General features: G+C 50.2%; 2 protein-coding genes across 3 annotated transcripts in view; both read right to left on the bottom strand.

Moving 5' to 3' along the window:
- Positions 1-1,410: 1,410 nt before the first annotated feature.
- Supt4h1 (SPT4 homolog, DSIF elongation factor subunit) lies at positions 1,411-7,373 on the bottom strand. Its single transcript, XM_005075787.4, has 5 exons — positions 7,216-7,373; positions 6,678-6,784; positions 2,689-2,744; positions 2,258-2,311; positions 1,411-1,797 (listed from the first exon to the last, which is right to left on the bottom strand). Exons 1-5 carry the CDS (start codon positions 7,282-7,284, stop codon positions 1,730-1,732), a joined length of 354 nt encoding a protein of 117 aa, XP_005075844.1. The 5' UTR covers positions 7,285-7,373; the 3' UTR covers positions 1,411-1,729.
- Positions 7,374-9,280: 1,907 nt separating this feature from the next.
- Positions 9,281-15,831, bottom strand: part of Rnf43 (ring finger protein 43) — a 68,417-nt gene continuing 61,866 nt past the window's right edge. For both annotated transcript variants that reach the window (XM_013117582.3, XM_040749445.1), the window contains exons 6-9: positions 14,874-15,035; positions 14,137-14,239; positions 12,182-13,531; positions 9,281-10,618 (exon numbers count right to left, since the gene is read on the bottom strand). In XM_013117582.3, the coding sequence (XP_012973036.2) occupies positions 10,575-10,618; positions 12,182-13,531; positions 14,137-14,239; positions 14,874-15,035 (1,659 nt within the window). In that variant the 3' untranslated portion in view covers positions 9,281-10,574. The remainder of the gene's footprint in view (positions 10,619-12,181; positions 13,532-14,136; positions 14,240-14,873; positions 15,036-15,831) is intronic.

Here is a 15,831-nt window from a genome sequence, read left to right as displayed (position 1 = left end):
TGGGGCCCAGCTAGGTGTGGGACTCAAGCAGCCCCAGTGTGGTTATTGGTGCAGCTCTTTTGCCTCCCCTCCCCACAACTGTTTCCATTCTCACCACGCAGTCACGTCCGGGTCATGCACACAGGACAGCGGCTGGGGCTTTCCAAGGGACTTCTGAGAAAGCCAGTGAAAGCTTAGGCGTTGGCTCCACAGACTAGGCACACTCTTGGGGAAACCTTGCTCCCTCCCGGAGTTGCTATGGCCATCCACCAGGGTCCCTGACTGAAACTCGGCTAAAGAACTCAGCATCCATGAAACTCTATGGCTAGAGAATGCCTTCAACAGCGCAGTCTGGAATCGAAGATAATGAATTCCATTCCCTCAGAGCACAGGTCTCCTAGTGGGGACTTGAGTGGATGTGAGCGGCCTGGTCACTACCAGCTTGCTTCCCACAGGCTGGGCCGAGACAAGAGGAGTCAGGAGACAACCACAGGGTCAGCTACCCTTCCTTCTCACACTTTATACCTGAGACAGTAGCTCTGACAGAGCCTGGCACAGGTGTCTCTGCTAGAAGGTGATGCTCCCCCAACAGGGAGGCTCTGGGCATCACAGACAATTTTGACTAATTGTGAAGATGGTGTAAATATCAAAGAATAGCTAATAGCTGGAGAGCAAATTTTACATGTTACTCTTTATTATTATTTGGTTTTTTTGAGACAGAGTCTCACTATGGAGACCAGACTGGCCTTGAGCTAACCCTACCTCAGCTTCTGGGTGCTGGGATTTCAGGCATGCACCACATCTGGCCCTTTTAGACCAGCTACATAATTTTCTTATTTTTCATTTCTAGTCCTTACAACCCTGAAGCCAACAGACAGGGCGAACAGGAGTTCACTCATATTTTACGGATGGAAACTAAAACAAGAGATACAATTTCTCTGATTTACATGAGAACATATGGTAAACTTTTTATTATAAAAACTACCCATCTTGGTCAATGTGACATTACCTATGGCTCCCTCCTAGGCCAGAGAAGGGCCTGCCTTCCTCGGAAACACGAAGACCCAGACCAAGACCCACAGTCACAAAGGCTAGCAAGGGAAGTGTGAGATTGGCAAAAGTACAGCAAGGGTGGAGAAATGGGCAGAAAGTGAGGAAGAGAAGTAAAAGCAGGGTCAAGGGGTAAAAGGCACTAAGGCGTCCTGGGACTCCTTCAGAGGAGATTGTTGCATCAGGTGTAGACGGACACTTGACTTCCAGAGGGGTGACCCTGCCTCAGGACAGCAGGCCTTCCCACAATACACCAGCTAGCTCACAGAAAGGCTGTGCCCTGCAGCCTCAAGGCATCACTCAGCAGAACTGCCTCAGCACTCACAGGGCAAGTGAGCCCTCACTTTGAGAGAGACAGGAACACAAGGCATGGGCCACATCTTTGAGCACACCCCAAAAAGTTCATTTTATTGGTATTGAACTAAGTCCTGCCCAGGGACAAAGGCAAAGCATTGGGCAGAGGCATGAAAATCAGCATGTTACTCTCTCCTTCAGTCTCTTCAGTCCACCAGCCCAGACACTCACACTTCACCAGTCACCAGAGGAAGCGGAATGACTCAAGGGCCGATGTGCTGCTTTCACACGAGTTTGCTGATCCTGAGAGGAGGGCGGGGAGTACTTGGAGCTCTGCCTCTTTAGCTCCACAAGAAAATGAACACAGGCCAGAAGTAGAAGGCAAGACACTGTGGGCTGCACCTAGCTACGTCTTTATAGCTGTGTCTCTCGATTTGTAGGCCACTCCTCGACTTTTCAGCTCCCGAACAATTCCTGTGACAGGAAAAGAACAATCCTGTGAGAGTCACAAGGATAAAGCCACCCCACCTGTCTGCTGCTGTGAAGTGGGGTTCCATGAGTATTACCTAAGATCCAAGAAAAGTGTCTGGCAAAGCTTCCAGGGAAGAACAAACAGCAGGGCTCACACTCATCAAAACCAAAGGTCTGGCCGGGCAGTGGTGGCGCACGCCTTTAATCCCAGCATTCGGGAGGCACAGGCGGGCGGATCTCTGCGAGTTCAAGGCCAGCCTATCTACAGAGCAAGTTCTAGGACAAGCTCTAAAGCCATATGGAGAAACACTGCCTCAATACACTCCCCCCAAAATAAACAAAACAAAGAAAAAACAAAACTCAAAGGTCTGGAGTCAAATGTCTGGGTGGTATCAGTCAAGTTATTGTTGTCAATTCACATAAAAGACTGGCCCCCACAGAACCACTGCTACACTGTTATTACCTTGAGGTAGGCGACCAGTGACTGACACAGCATATACGCCTGGTTTAAAGTTACCTGAGGAAGAAAGGAGATTACAATGGGAATGAGTTAAGACTGGAGACCTGGAGACCAATGGAGAATTAAGCCAAAATGGAAGAGGGGTAGAGAGGAAGCTTAAGAGTGAGTGAGTGTGTGTTGCGAGCGCATGCATGTATAGGTGAGAAGTCAACCTGTGAAGTCAGTTCTTTCCTCCACCACATGGTTCCCCAGGATCACTCAAGCTGTCCAGCCTGGCACTGCTGAGCCATCTTGCCAGCCCCAAAAGACTGGACTTTCCTATAACTCCATCTTTCCATCATGGGAGTGCATCCCCTGCTGATTTAAGGGCCCCTGCAGACTCTTAGGCACATTCCCAACACTGCACAAGCCAGGATAAGAAGACCAACACTTACTGACTCGCTGCCACTTGGAGACCCAGCTGTCTTCTGGACTCATCATCGCAATGATTCTAGAGAGAGAAAATGCAGAGTTAGCCTGAGCTTACCCTATAAAGAGGGCTCTGAGCAAGCAACAGCCCAGGAGGGCAGTCTTTGGTGACAGCTGTCACCAGAAAGCTGGGAAGTAGTTCTAATGCTGGGAAGGAGCTGACTTAGGGAGGGAATGACAATGGTTCATGTCCCTGGCCAGCCAGTAAGAAGAGCTTTACACATGGATGATCAGTACTGACTATGACCAGCACAATCACGAGGTGCTGGAGCCTGGGGCAAAGGAATCAAAACAATGGATCATAGATCTCACTGGAAATGAGGGAGACTTGACCAAGCCCGTCCTCTAAGGAGCTGTGCAGTCTAAAATACACATGGAGACATTTCACAGATTTTCACCAGTGAGACTTGGAGGCTGAGGTAACATGCAAAGCAGCCAGTACAGAGACTAACAGAGTAGACCAAGGGTTGCTTCGTATCCAACAATCCCTTGGCAGGTGGCTCTGACCCATGCTCTGGTGGTGAGCAGAGAGCTGACTCAGGGCGAGGAGGGCACTGTGAGTAGGGAGGCGCCATGAGGAGCAACAGAGGCTATCTCTGTTACTCACCCATAGTTCCCAGAGTCTACACTGTCAGGTCTGCTCTAGGAACTGAAACGTCTGTGCTGACTGCCTCCCCAAGGCCATTTTGTTTTCCTGGCAACAACACTGGAGTCTATGTTTTCATTCATGGTTTGAGTGGAACTGAACTCACATCCAGGAGTGGCAAGAAGGGCAAGGACGGACCCCTGGCTCTGTAGACTGGTCCAGGATAGTTACAAAGAAAAGCTCTCCTCCCCCCAGCTGTACTTTCTGCCCTTCACAATCTACCCGTTCAGTCTACAGTCCGTTACCTAAATAACTGCATCTTTGACAGAGAATGTCCACACTTCTCCAAACATACCCAGGTGTTCCTACCCTACGCCTCTGCTTCAGTCATATGCCTTTATTTGAAATGTGATTTTTACCTCATCCTCCAAAATCCTGTAGTTCTAGTCAGGCCTGAGCAGGCAAGCCTACCATCCAAGCTACTCTGGAGGCTGAGACAGGAAGATTTCAAGTCCAAGGTCTCTTTGCCCAACTTAAAATGATGTTGTTTCAAAAATAAAAAAGTAAAAGGGAGTGTGCTGAAGATATTCTCCCTCTCTCTCTGAGGTAGAAAATTAGTTTGGCATTCACAAAGGTCCTATATTCAATTATCAACTTATATATAAAGTAATAAGCAAAAATGAAAAAAGAATCTTATAGTTCTTTAAGATTAACAGCTTAGCCAAGCAGTGGTGGCACATGTCTTTAATCCCAGCACTCGGGAGGCAGAGGCAGGCGAATCTCTGTGAGTTCAAGGCCAGCCTGCTCTATATATGGAGTTCCAGGAAGCCAGAGAAAATCTGTCTCAAAAAACAAAAACAACCAACCAAAAAAACACAAGAACAAAAAAACCCAGAAAGTAACAGGAGGTAGTGAGGAGGAGGGACATTGAAACCTTCAACTACTGTTTTTTTGTTCCACAAACAACTAAATAGTTGTTACATTATGATATAACAATTCTATTCATGGGCAAACAACCAAAAGCACCAAAGCAGAGACTTTAGCAAGTATGTGTAGATCATCTTCATAATGGCCAAAAGGTAAGAAACCATGGCACCAACAGATAACAAATTTTAAAATCTGTATTATACACATACATGTATAAAAATAGCCAATTTCAAAAAAAAAAGTAAAAAAAGAAAGAAACTTTTGGGAGACAGAGAGCAGCTCAGTGATTAAGAGTACATACTGTTCTCAAAGGACCCGCGTATAGTCCCCACACCCACACAGGGCAGCTCACAACCGCCTGTAATTCTAGCTCCAGGGCTCTGAGGACTTTGATCTTCTTGAGCACCTGCACTCATGTGCACATACCCATACACATACATGTAACTCCAAAAGAAAAAATGAATCTTTAAAACAATTTTAAAAGGTTAATCTGGTAAGAATTCAAAGTGTTTCCCTTTCTCATCTTACTATTTAATTCTCATCATCTTTCAAAGCAGCTAGCACAGACTTTCACTTATAGATGGAAGCACCTCCAGTTTAGACTTTATTTTCAGACAGGGTCTCATATGATACAACCAAGGGCTCCATGACACTTATGTCACCCCCTAACTCAGCTTGAGTGTTAGGACTGGAGGAAGTATATCAACACACCCAGCTTTCTCATAATCATCAATCTTGAATGGCTAATGAAGAAACGAAGGGGAGAGAGCACATGAGCGTGTATTTGGATGCACAGGAACTAAGGATTCCAAATCAACATCTTTTTTGGCCCAATGTTTTATTCTTCCCTAAAGAAATCAGGCCCACCTTCACTGAACTTTAACAAATACCAGGCTCAAGCCCAATTAATATGTAAATCTTTAACTGGCTTGCAGTCCAAAAATTCAGCAATGCCGCTGCCTTGGAGAAGACCAGGCCATCCATGCTTCTCTCTTTGTCCTTTGTCCACACTGGACCATGTTGCCAACAGGAAAGTCCTCTTACAGGTCTCTTCAAGATTATCAAATTTATTTTATTATTATTTTTCTGCTTTGTTTTGGTTTTTTGTTTGTTTTTTTCCTCGAGACAGGGTTTCTCTGCAACTTTGGAGCCTGTCCTGGAACTTACTCTATAGACCAGACTAGTCTGAAACTCATGGAGATCCGTCTGGCTCTGTCTCCCGGATTGCTGGGATTAAAGATGTATGCCACCACAGATCAGTGTCATTTTATTATTGTTTTTTAGTTGACTTATTTCAGGGGGGTGGGGAGGGTGGGGGTGGGTGCCCTTTCCTCACAGACGAATGCATACCAGGGCACATGCATTTCGGTCAGAAAAACAACTCTAGGAACTCAGTTCTCTCCTGCCACCTTGTGGGATCCAGGATTGAAGTCAAAGTTATCAGGCCTGCTATCAGGCATCTTCACCAATAAGCCATCTAGCTAATCTTGTTTGAAACAGGGTCTCACATAGTACAGACTGGCCTCAAACACATTATGTAGTTAAGACTTGGCCTGAACTCTTGATTCTCTGGCTTCTCCCCCCCCCTCAGGTGATGAGATCGGATGCAAGCCACCATACTGACTAAGATAATGTTGGAGGGCATAATTTACTGTAACCATACCTTCCTTTCCCTTCACTTTGAAAATGGATCTCCACGAATCTGCTTTGGGGGAAGCATCAGGAATTAAACTGAGGGCTTGGTTTATGGTAATCACATGTTCCAGGCTGGATTACCCTTCCAACCCTTCAACATTAAGGATCTACCACCACCTACTGTGCCAGCAGTAGTGTTCAAGATAAACACAGAGAGTGTCAGCTACCACTGAGCTGACAATGGTGGGGAAGCACTGTTAAATAAATACAGAAAAAGGGCACACCGTTTTGAATTTTCTCCTGGTCACTGTTTAAAACAGTAAAGACAAGATTAATTTCAGTATTTAACCAAATAAATCCAAAACATTATCTCAACATCTAACTAATCTTAAAAATTAAGATCTGGCATTCTTTTCCTTCAATTTGAATCTTTGCTCTCTGGTGTATATTTGACACTTAAACATATTCTTTGTTTGTTTGTTCTGAAGCCGGGGTTTCTCTGTGTAACAACTGTCTGTCCTGGAACTGGCTCTGTAGACCAGGCCTGCCTCTGCCCCCACCCCGGTGCTGGGATTAAAGGCGTGAACCACCACTGCCCGGCACGTAAACGTGTTCTAATTTGAACTAACAACATGCCAAGTACTCAGCAGCTACGGGCAGTTGGGCAGTTAACAGCTACTGCTCTGAATCACAGAATCAGTGGGTCTCAAAAGAACTGCTGGGACCAGCTAGTCTTAGGACTTCAAAAGTCTGCCCCACACTTACTTCTTGGGTCAGAAGCGAGCAAAGGAACACGAAGGGGCTTACCCGTCAAACGAAGAGCTGGTGCAGTCATACACCATCTCTCTGTTACCCTTCATTTGTAGGTAAGCTTCACAATTGTCGCACCCGTCATATTCGAACTGGTCTATAGTCTGGAGAGGAAAAACCATGGGGGAGCATGAGCAAGGTCTTCATATTTCAGCGAAGACAACCTCTCGGTTCTCTATGTAGTCCAACACCTACCGCTCTCCACTCCTGTTCCTAAACCCCACCCTCACAGCCTTTCTTCTGTCATCCCTAACCAGCTTATATGCCTTTTCTAGTCTCCGTGGGGCCGGCTACTCTCTCAGCTGCTTTGGCTCCTGGCGTCTTCCCAGTAAGTTCACCGAACTGCCCGTTGGGGAGCCTGGTGCGATCACCCCGCTCTCGTCCTTCTGACCTAAACAAAGGCTACCTCAGGCTTCCCACTCCCCTGGCGATCCCCGGGACCTCAGCTCTTCCTTTTCCGTCTGTGGCCCCATCTCCCCTCTTCCTCTCATTTTGCCTCCTCAGTCGCTCCTATAGCCAGGTCCCCGACCCACACCTTGACTAATGAACACAGCAAACAAGCCCGCAGATGCCGCAGGTCCTTCGGCACCGTCTCCAGGGCCATCCCCAGCGACACGACAAAATCCAGGGAAAGATGGTCTCAGGCTCCACAGCCGCAGGAAGTAAACAGACCATTACCCAGAATGCCCGCCACCTGCTGACGTAACTTCCTCTTCCGGTGCAGCGGTCGCCGGCCCCGCCCCTCTCCCCCCTGAAGGAGATGGTTTCTCCCGTGGGGCACGTGGGCGGGGCAGCCGGCAGCCACCTGGGCCGCGCGCGCCCGTCACCTGGACTCGAGTGAGCGAGCGGAAGACGGTGCCGCAGGGGGTGGTTGGGCCCGTAGGGGCGGGACAGTGGGGTGCGGTCAGCGCATGCGCAGGGGGTGTGGAGCGAACGGGCTTGCGGAACTGAGCTCTGCAACGCGGGACTTTTGATGTAGACGCCTGGCGGCAGGCCCCGGTTTTCTCAGGATCCCCGATGAGAACCTAGATTGCTCTGTCTGCTTGTTCTAGTTTGCTAATTCATTGCGACTGTAAATGGCAATTCCTAAGCTGGTCTCTCGGCCTGCAGGACGGTGACCTTGATCTTCCTGCCTTCCCCTTCCGAGTGCTGGGATTAGGGGCGCGTGCCACAGCGGCTGGGTATTTTACTCTCTCGAGACAAGGCTCTCGTGTCTCGGCCTCCCGAATGCTCAGAATACAAGCCTGCAGCTTCACGCTGGGTTGCTTTAAACCCGAGACAGTGAGTCCTTGGCTTTCTGGGTCGTCAGCAGAGGCAGAAATCAAACCCGGCAAGGCCCCGCCCCTTCTCGTAACTGCAAGAGCGTGATGGGTTTCGTTTGCGGTCCACAGGAATGCTAGCCCGAGCCGTGCCCACAGGGGCGGGGCAACGCATATGCACTTCCTCCTGAAAGCCTGTCGTTTGCGCGTCCCGCCTGATAATTTACGCTTTGTGAAACTCTTGGCACATTTAGACGTAATTCCATGAGAACCTCTGGAGATCAGGTATCTCACTTCTCATACACTCCCCCACCTCAGCCGCCATTGAATAGTGTATGACGCAAAATTCCTTGCCTTCGGAACTGGGCACCCAGACTGAGCAAACCACACAGAGAAGCACGAGGTATGGTGCGATGTGAACAGAGCCAAAGCCCCCTGCCGACCCCAGGGAATTTGTAGAGGGCACGAGATACACATGCCCTTGGAAGGGACCCCCACAGGAATTCATACAAAGTACCAGTTCTCTGGGAGTGTAGACCAAGTGCAGTCGTGTTTATCTGAATTGGAGTGCTGGGATATAAATAGTCGCAATCCCTGCTGTTCTGTCCTTCCAACCCTTCGAATTGAAACAACCACCGCAAGACTGACTTGTGGCTGTCCCACGCTGCGTTCAAAAGTGTGTAACTGGCTTTTAGATGGTTTCTAGCACTAGGAAATTAGCTTTCCAGTTTGGCAGACATTTTCACTGAGCTATCTCATGTAAGCCTTGTATCACCTCTGAAGGAGGATCCTTTTATTGATGGAAAGAGCTAGGTACCCTGCTGGGGAACTGGCTCGGGACCCACGGCATAAAAGCTGGGCCTGATGGTATGCAACTATAATCGCAGCACTGGGGGCCAGAGACAGGCAGATCCCAGGGGCTTCAGGGCCAGCCAGTCTAGTCAAAGCAGAAAGTTCCAGGTTCAGTGAGAGACAGAGTCTATTATGTAGCTCTGGCTGTCCTGGAACTTGACCTCAAACTCACATCTGAATACACATGTGTACACACACATACATACACTATATACATATTTGAGAACCCATGTTGCTCTCTCTGATCTTACGAAGCCCTATCCTTATGGGTTTTTGATGTCACAAGTAACATACAAAGCCAGACCTAATGACAGTACAAGCCTATAATCCCAGTAATTGGGAGGTGGAAGCAGGAGGGCCAGGAGTTCAAGGCTAGTGTCAGCTATGAAGTGAATTTGAGTCAGGCTGGGTCTCAAAAATCCGACAAAATGAAACAGAGAAGATGAAATTGTTATCCTGAGTGGAAAATCATAATGAAACAAGACCAGATCAGATTTATGGATAAATATATTAGCAAATAAATACATTTCTCAACATAGTGCCTGATTCAAGCATCTTTCTGTCTGGTTCAGATATAAATACCCATGTGGGTGCCTGGGTGCCAGTCTCCCCACTGACTTTGAGGAGAGAAGGTTCCCGTGCCCTTTTTGCCCCCACATTCACATTCCAGGCAAGGACAGTGCCTGAGGGGCTAACAGTGTTCAGGAGGCCCTGGGAGGAAGAGCTGCAGGAGGCCCCTCAGCCCTTGCCCACTTGGTACAAGTGGCCCAGGTCAACTTGTTGCTCCAATTCCAGGTGCACACCTTCTGTTGGGTTGTTGGTTTGTATGGCTTATAGGGGGAAGGGGGCCTCTGGGCCCTGCAAACCCTTGAGGTCACTTGTTTTTCTCCAACTTTGCTCTGAGAAGCTCCCCGAGAAGAATTCTGTCCTCGCTCAGCTCTACCTTAGCTCTCCCTGCCTTCGTTTCATCTTCCCCAGATGAAGTTCAGTGGAGATTCCTTTCTGCCTGCTGTGGGATTTTAGAGACAGGAGAGCTTCAAGGAGGAGTTATTCTCTCTAGTCCTGTTCTCTCTCAGATGAACTGGAGTTGCTGGAGTGACAAGGAGTTTGATAATCAAAAGATTCATCCCAGGTTTGTCCAAGTCCCCACCTCTGGAACCAAACCTGCACCCTGGCTCCCGAAGCTTGCAACTTAAGATCAGTTTAAGAACAGGGAGGAAGAACAGCTCCTCCCTGAGCACCAGGGCAGGCACCGGCTAGAGAAGGTGCAGAGACCTCCCTAGGGACGGGGCTCACCTCATCTCCTTGTTCTTTTGTGAAGAAGGAAAATGATGGAGCTGAAATAGCCTCCATAAAGCCCTGAAACGGTCATGAACTCAGCTGAACCCACAGACTTGTGTGAACCTGAAGTCAGGGGCGAAGGGGACCCAGCAGGGGGCCCGTCTGGGCTTGGGGAAAGAGCAGCACCTAGACATTCACCCTAGCTTCCTGTCAACAACTCAGCCTTTAGGGACCCACCCACAATTGCATAGTGGCTGGTGGTCTGGCTGGACACAAGACTTTCTGCCCAGTGGGTGTGTGTGTTCTACAGACGAGACCGGGAGCTGGCGGCAGGAAACAGCACCTCCCCGCCACCCACCATCACCACTCTTCTTCCAGTGGTCCCAGGAAGTGTGGCAAACAGAGATGCTTGCTTCCTAGGAGAAGCAGAACCCTGTGCCGGGTAGAGCCCTGAGTCATCTGGAGCACACTCTTGGTTGGAGCTACGTCTGATCACCTCACATCACACAGCCTGTTCACACAGCTCCTCGAGCTCCTCCTCCGAGCCTGCATGAGGAGAGAGGGGAGAAAAGAGGTCACTGAGGGTCCATCTGGTCTCCTGCTTCTCCCACCTGTGGAGACTGTGGCTGGGAAGGGACCACAGAGCGGGAGAAGTGGGGAATATGTCTGGAAAGGTGATTAGGTTGAAAGCTGAGAGGGGTCCTTTGGGAAACGGGAGAAAAACAAACCTAGAGAAATACTTAACAGCAACCGCTGCGTGACCAGCACTTACTATTCATTCATTCACCCAATTAATATTTATTAAGCATTCATTGTGAACTTGGCTTGCTATCATTTGCTGGACAGAATCTCCAGAAGGATAAGCGAGGAGAGGAAGCATGCATGCACAGGATATTATGACGACGGACAGAGCTAGGGACAAAGAGATGCATCATGGGAGGAGAGAGCACACCCAGACACAGCAGTGAGGAGTTGGAGTTACAGGACTGGTAAGAATGGGGTTTGTGGGGACAGGGGAGTCAGTGGGATACTCTGCACAGCAGGAACTATGATTAGTGTTTACCCAACATGACTGAAGCAGAGGGCAGGGGAAGGGACGGGGATGGAGCTACCTGGTGCTGGAGCCCCGAAGGCCACCTTAGCTTAGATTTTTCCTTCCTGAGAACCTAAGCAAGCATTTGACTCTAGACAGTTCATTGAAAGCTGGTGACCCTGGCAGTAGCGTGGAGGGGCCCAGGGAGCTGTGCTACACAACTGGATGGGACAGAATGGGGCAGAGCACTAGGTGTGCAGCCCTCATGCCTTCATGGCCCTGTCAGGGGAGGCTCCTGCTGTAACCTTCCGACTGTACTCCATGTGGGTGGGGACCATCAGTGGACTGGAGGAGGAGGTGACAGAGCAAGCACAGGCACAGGGAGCAGCGATGTGAGGATCAAGGAAAGGGGAGGCAAAAAGTGGCCCGACTCAGGCAACACTCAAAGCACATATGACAGAGTCCAAGGGGAACGCTGCTCACACCACACGACCGTGGACACTTTCATCCTACACACTGTTTGCATGCATGCCTTCCCATAGACCAGGGTCTCCTGCATGGCAAGCTCCGTGTCCACAGAAGCCTGCCTAGAATCTAACATATAACACGCATGTAATCAGGAGAAAATGGATAAATGGATGCCAGCAGCTCTCAGGCTCTGCCTGTAGGATCCCAGGCCCTCTGGGGGATTTCAGGACCTCTGGGGTCCTCCTTTGAGGTAGAAGGGTTCTTCTGGCAATGGCTATACTGTCTCCCAAAGGTGGGAGGGAGTAGAAGGCAGGCCACTTGGAAAGGGAGGATGGTTTGGGCAAATACATGTGCAAAGCTTTGGCTTAGAGCCAAGGATTTACAGTGGTGCCATTGGTTGAGACACAGACAAGCCAAGTTCCCATGAAAACGTGGCTGACCTTATTCACAAGGGTGTTTGGAAGAGAAGGGCCCCAAGGGAGGCTGGGAACGACCTCTGCTTTCTGTGCTTCACATAAGCTACATCCTCAGCTTTCAGCAACCCCTTGGCTGTTCCCATCCAGGTGCAGCCTCCTCTCCCCAGGACACCTGCTACCCTGGAAACTCACCAGGCTGGCCTGGTAGCACCTGGCAGTGTGGGTAAGGGCATGGTCTGCCCTCTGGCGTGTCAGAACTCCACTCGGAATGCCCCTCTCCAGGAGAGCATGGTCCCAGAGGCCGGCGAGGGGGCAGATACAACCACACTGGCTGTGAACTTGAGTAACAGGGGCCCCGAGCTTCATGTAACAGCCTCCTATCCAGGCCTGGAGGTCTGAAGATCAATGGACGAGTCTCTGGGGGCCACGGGTATGCTAGGCTGGGGCTATAGTGGGGAAAAACCTGGCATGCCGGGTGCACAGTCAAGGCCTGAGGCCGAGAGGTTGGCAAGGGTTCTGAGGGGCCACCCCGCCGTTTTCTCTGTGGGTGTCGGACAGGGAGGCTGGATTTCTGCAAGTTCAAAGGACTGTTGGGGTTGGGGCTGGGGCTGGGGCTGGGGCTGGGGCTGGCAGCTTCTGCTAGGCCAGGAGCTGGCTCTGTAAGGGACCTGGGCCGTTGTGTGTTGGGGAACATTGAAGAAGCTGATGGGTTGGGTGTGGTGAACTTCTTCTCCAACAAAGATGGCTCCAGCTGAGTCTGAGAAGCAGTAGGCCTGGGCTGAGTGACCCCAGTTTCTGGGCCGGGCTTCCTGCCATGCCACTGGAACCGCTTTTTGTAGTGGTGGTGGCGGTGGCGGTGATAGTGGATGGAAACCCGAGTCTCCCCTGTGGGCACCACCGAGTCCAGGGAACGGGGTCGAGGTTGCGTTCCTTTCCCTTGGAGATCCGCCTCAGGGCTGCAGTATACCAAGGGGTCGAAGTCACTGCTCAGGGAGCTGCGGAAGGTAGAGCTGCTGCCATGGATGCCCTGCAGACTGATGTCGGTGCAGTTGACCACCGAGTCACTGGAAGAGCCATGACAGGGCCCAGAGCTGGAGTCACTGGCTGGCCCGTCTGCCAAGTAGCCGCTGCGTTCTGTACAGTAACTTTCTCCAGACCCGCTGCTGTCATGAGGCCTGGCCCGGCGTAGGGCCACTGGGCATCCTGTGGGGTGCTGAGCAGCGCATCGGAGGTGGCTCAGCCCCCAGCCCCGTGGTGCGTAGGGGTGCTGAGGTACTGCCAGGTGTTGTTGTTCTTCTGGTGCCCGGAGGTGTGAAGCCCTAGGGAGCCGTTGATGCCGAGAGCCCATACTCGGCTCCTGGGAGGGTAGGAAGGGTCTAGGTCTTGGGGGCCTGTTCACTGAATTCCTGGAAGGGCCCAGCAGGTAGGCAGAGGGGAGATGATAGTGGGCATGACCAGGATGCTGGCGAATAAGGTGGAGTCTCCTGCCTGGTTCCTGGTAAGATGGAGAGGCTCCCAGGGCCTGGGAAAATGAATCTCCCTCTGGGAAAAAGAACAAAGAACATGGACATTTGACTTCACAGACACAGGCTTCATACAGAGAATGAACTCAGAAAGGAGTAGCTACCCTATCCAATCCTGCATCGCCTCTGAACTCAGTTTGGGGAACCAAGAACATCTAATCTAAAATTTACCCATGCCTGGACTTCACTCCTTTCCCTCCGGCTGCCAATCCCTGCTCCTCCTGGCAGCCATCCGGGGCGTTTCACCCAGGGCCACCATCAGCTCACATTGTCCCTTTGAACGGACAAGCACAAGGTTCTTTTTCCTCAAGATGCTGACTTCACATCCATCTTTTAGAAAATTGTCATACTAATTTTATTAGAATAGGGCCCTTTGTTGCAAGAACATTAGAATAATGAACTTGTAAATAACCCAGATTTAGAATCAACAATACTGTTACAAAAACACACTCTTTAAGAAAGTGAAGATGGCTTCCATATGGATTGCCCTCCCCAACAGACAAGGAGCTCTTGAGCAGTGCCAAGCTGAAGCCACCATGGTGGCAGCTCCTCCTCCTCAGCCTCACAGCAGAAACCCTATGTTCTGGATCCATCTGTGTGTGGAGCCCTTGGTACACCTCCTACCTACGATGTTGAACATGCAGAGCGGGCAAGTCCGATGCTGGTACAGCCAAGGGTCCACACAGGTACGATGGAACTCATGGAGGCAGGAAATGACCCGGAGCTCCTGAAGCAAACAAGAGTGTCCCAATGAAAGTTTACAAAGCTCTCCCTAACTCCCCTTGGCCTGGCCTTCTCGCAGTCACCTACTTGCAAAAGAACAGGGCAGTAATGGAGTAGCCATCCTATCCAATCCTGTAAAGCCCAAGGTGTGGGCTTTGGTAGTCGGTGGATTTGTGTTAAGCTGCCTGACTTTGGGTGAGTCTCTCTCTCTCTCCTCTCTCTCTCCTCTCTCTCTCTCCTCTCTCCTCCCCCCCTCTCTCCCTTCCTCTCTCCTCTGTTTTTGGCTTTACTTTTTTTTTTTTTGAGATAGTCTCACACAGTCCTTGAACCCTGGACCCTCCTTTTCCTATGGCCCGAATGCTGGATTAGAGTCATGCACCACAATGCTCAGCTCAAATTTCTCAACAGTTTCTGCTGTCAGTGAAGATAAGAACCCAGTCCACTCCCCACCCTCCTCTGCCACGGGGCTAACATGAGATAATGTGTTTGAAGTGCCACTGTGGCCTGACGTGAGGCGCCCTCTCAACGATACTGGTGCTTTTTCTTAGAAGCCAACAAAATGACCAAAGTTAGGATCGACACATGGGACCTCGATGTAGTCATACCCCCTCCTCCATCTCCAGCCTGGCCCACCTCACCTGCCCCTCTGAGAACTCCTCCAGGCAGATGGCACATATGGGGGCCGAGCCGCAGCTACTCCCTGAGTCTGGCCACTCAGCTCGAGCCCGCCTACAGCTGGCTTGGTACCTCCTGGTAGCCAGTTGGCTGATGGCCCAGGCTGTCCGTTGCTGAAGAGGGTCCTGGGAAGAGGAATGGGGTTCAGATTGAAGCAAGGGCTCTGTTTCCCTCTCCCCTGGGCCCCGGTTTGGACTCAGTTCCACCTTCCGCAGTCAAATGACTGCCCTTGAGGATGTATCCCTTCAAAGCCCATGCATAGCTGTGACCTTACATCCCAACACCTTTCTTCCTTTAATGACTCATGAGAGAAACCTTAAAAATTATTATTATTCGAGTCTGTGTGTATGGGCGTTTTGTCTGCATGTACGTCTGTGCCCCGTGTGCCTGCCTAGTGCCCACAGAGACCAGAGAGGTACTGATCCCCTGGAACTGGACTTAGACAGTGACTCCCATGCTCACCCACTCTGGTCTGTACTATTCTGTCATTTTCTCCATGCAGACTCACCTAGACTAGTTTAGAAAAGGCTAACCCTGTCTCCCCTGCCTGCTGGCTCCTCTGCTGTTTTGCTGTTCTCTGTGGCAAGCACGTGTTGCTGTCAAAAATATTACACATTTTACTTCTTTTATTGCCTGCTTCCTCCCACTAGAATGAAAGCTTTTTAGAAAGAATGGTTGGTGCTGAAGAGATGGCTCAGTGATTAAGATCATGGACTGTTCTTCCAGAGGGCATGAGTCCAATTCCCAGCAACCACATGGTGGCTCACAACCACCTGTAATGAGAGCTGGTGCCCTCTTCTGGCCTCCAAGGACACATGCAGGCAGAATACTGTGTACACTCTTTTTAAAAAGAGTAAAGAGTTGTCATTTTTACTCACAGTGCTGTTTCCAGAACCTGAAACTGATATATATTACTCAGTA

Source organism: Mesocricetus auratus, unplaced genomic scaffold (assembly GCF_017639785.1).
Source record: "Mesocricetus auratus isolate SY011 unplaced genomic scaffold, BCM_Maur_2.0 Super-Scaffold_100007, whole genome shotgun sequence".
NCBI classification, from domain to species: Eukaryota; Metazoa; Chordata; class Mammalia; order Rodentia; family Cricetidae; genus Mesocricetus; species Mesocricetus auratus.
Note: the sequence above shows the minus strand (reverse complement) of the source record. Positions and strands in the feature narration are given on the sequence as shown.

Excerpts from the sequence above, each read along its gene's own strand:
- Supt4h1 (XM_005075787.4), bottom strand. The coding sequence starts at position 7,284 with ATGGCCCTGGAGACGGTGCCGAAGGACCTGCGGCATCTGCGGGCTTGT. Across the intron at positions 2,312-2,688 it reads CTCCAAGTGGCAGCGAGTCA|GTAACTTTAAACCAGGCGTA; the intron begins GTAAGTGTTGGT and ends TTTCTTCCTCAG. Across the intron at positions 1,798-2,257 it reads CACTGGTCGCCTACCTCAAG|GAATTGTTCGGGAGCTGAAA; the intron begins GTAATAACAGTG and ends TTCCTGTCACAG.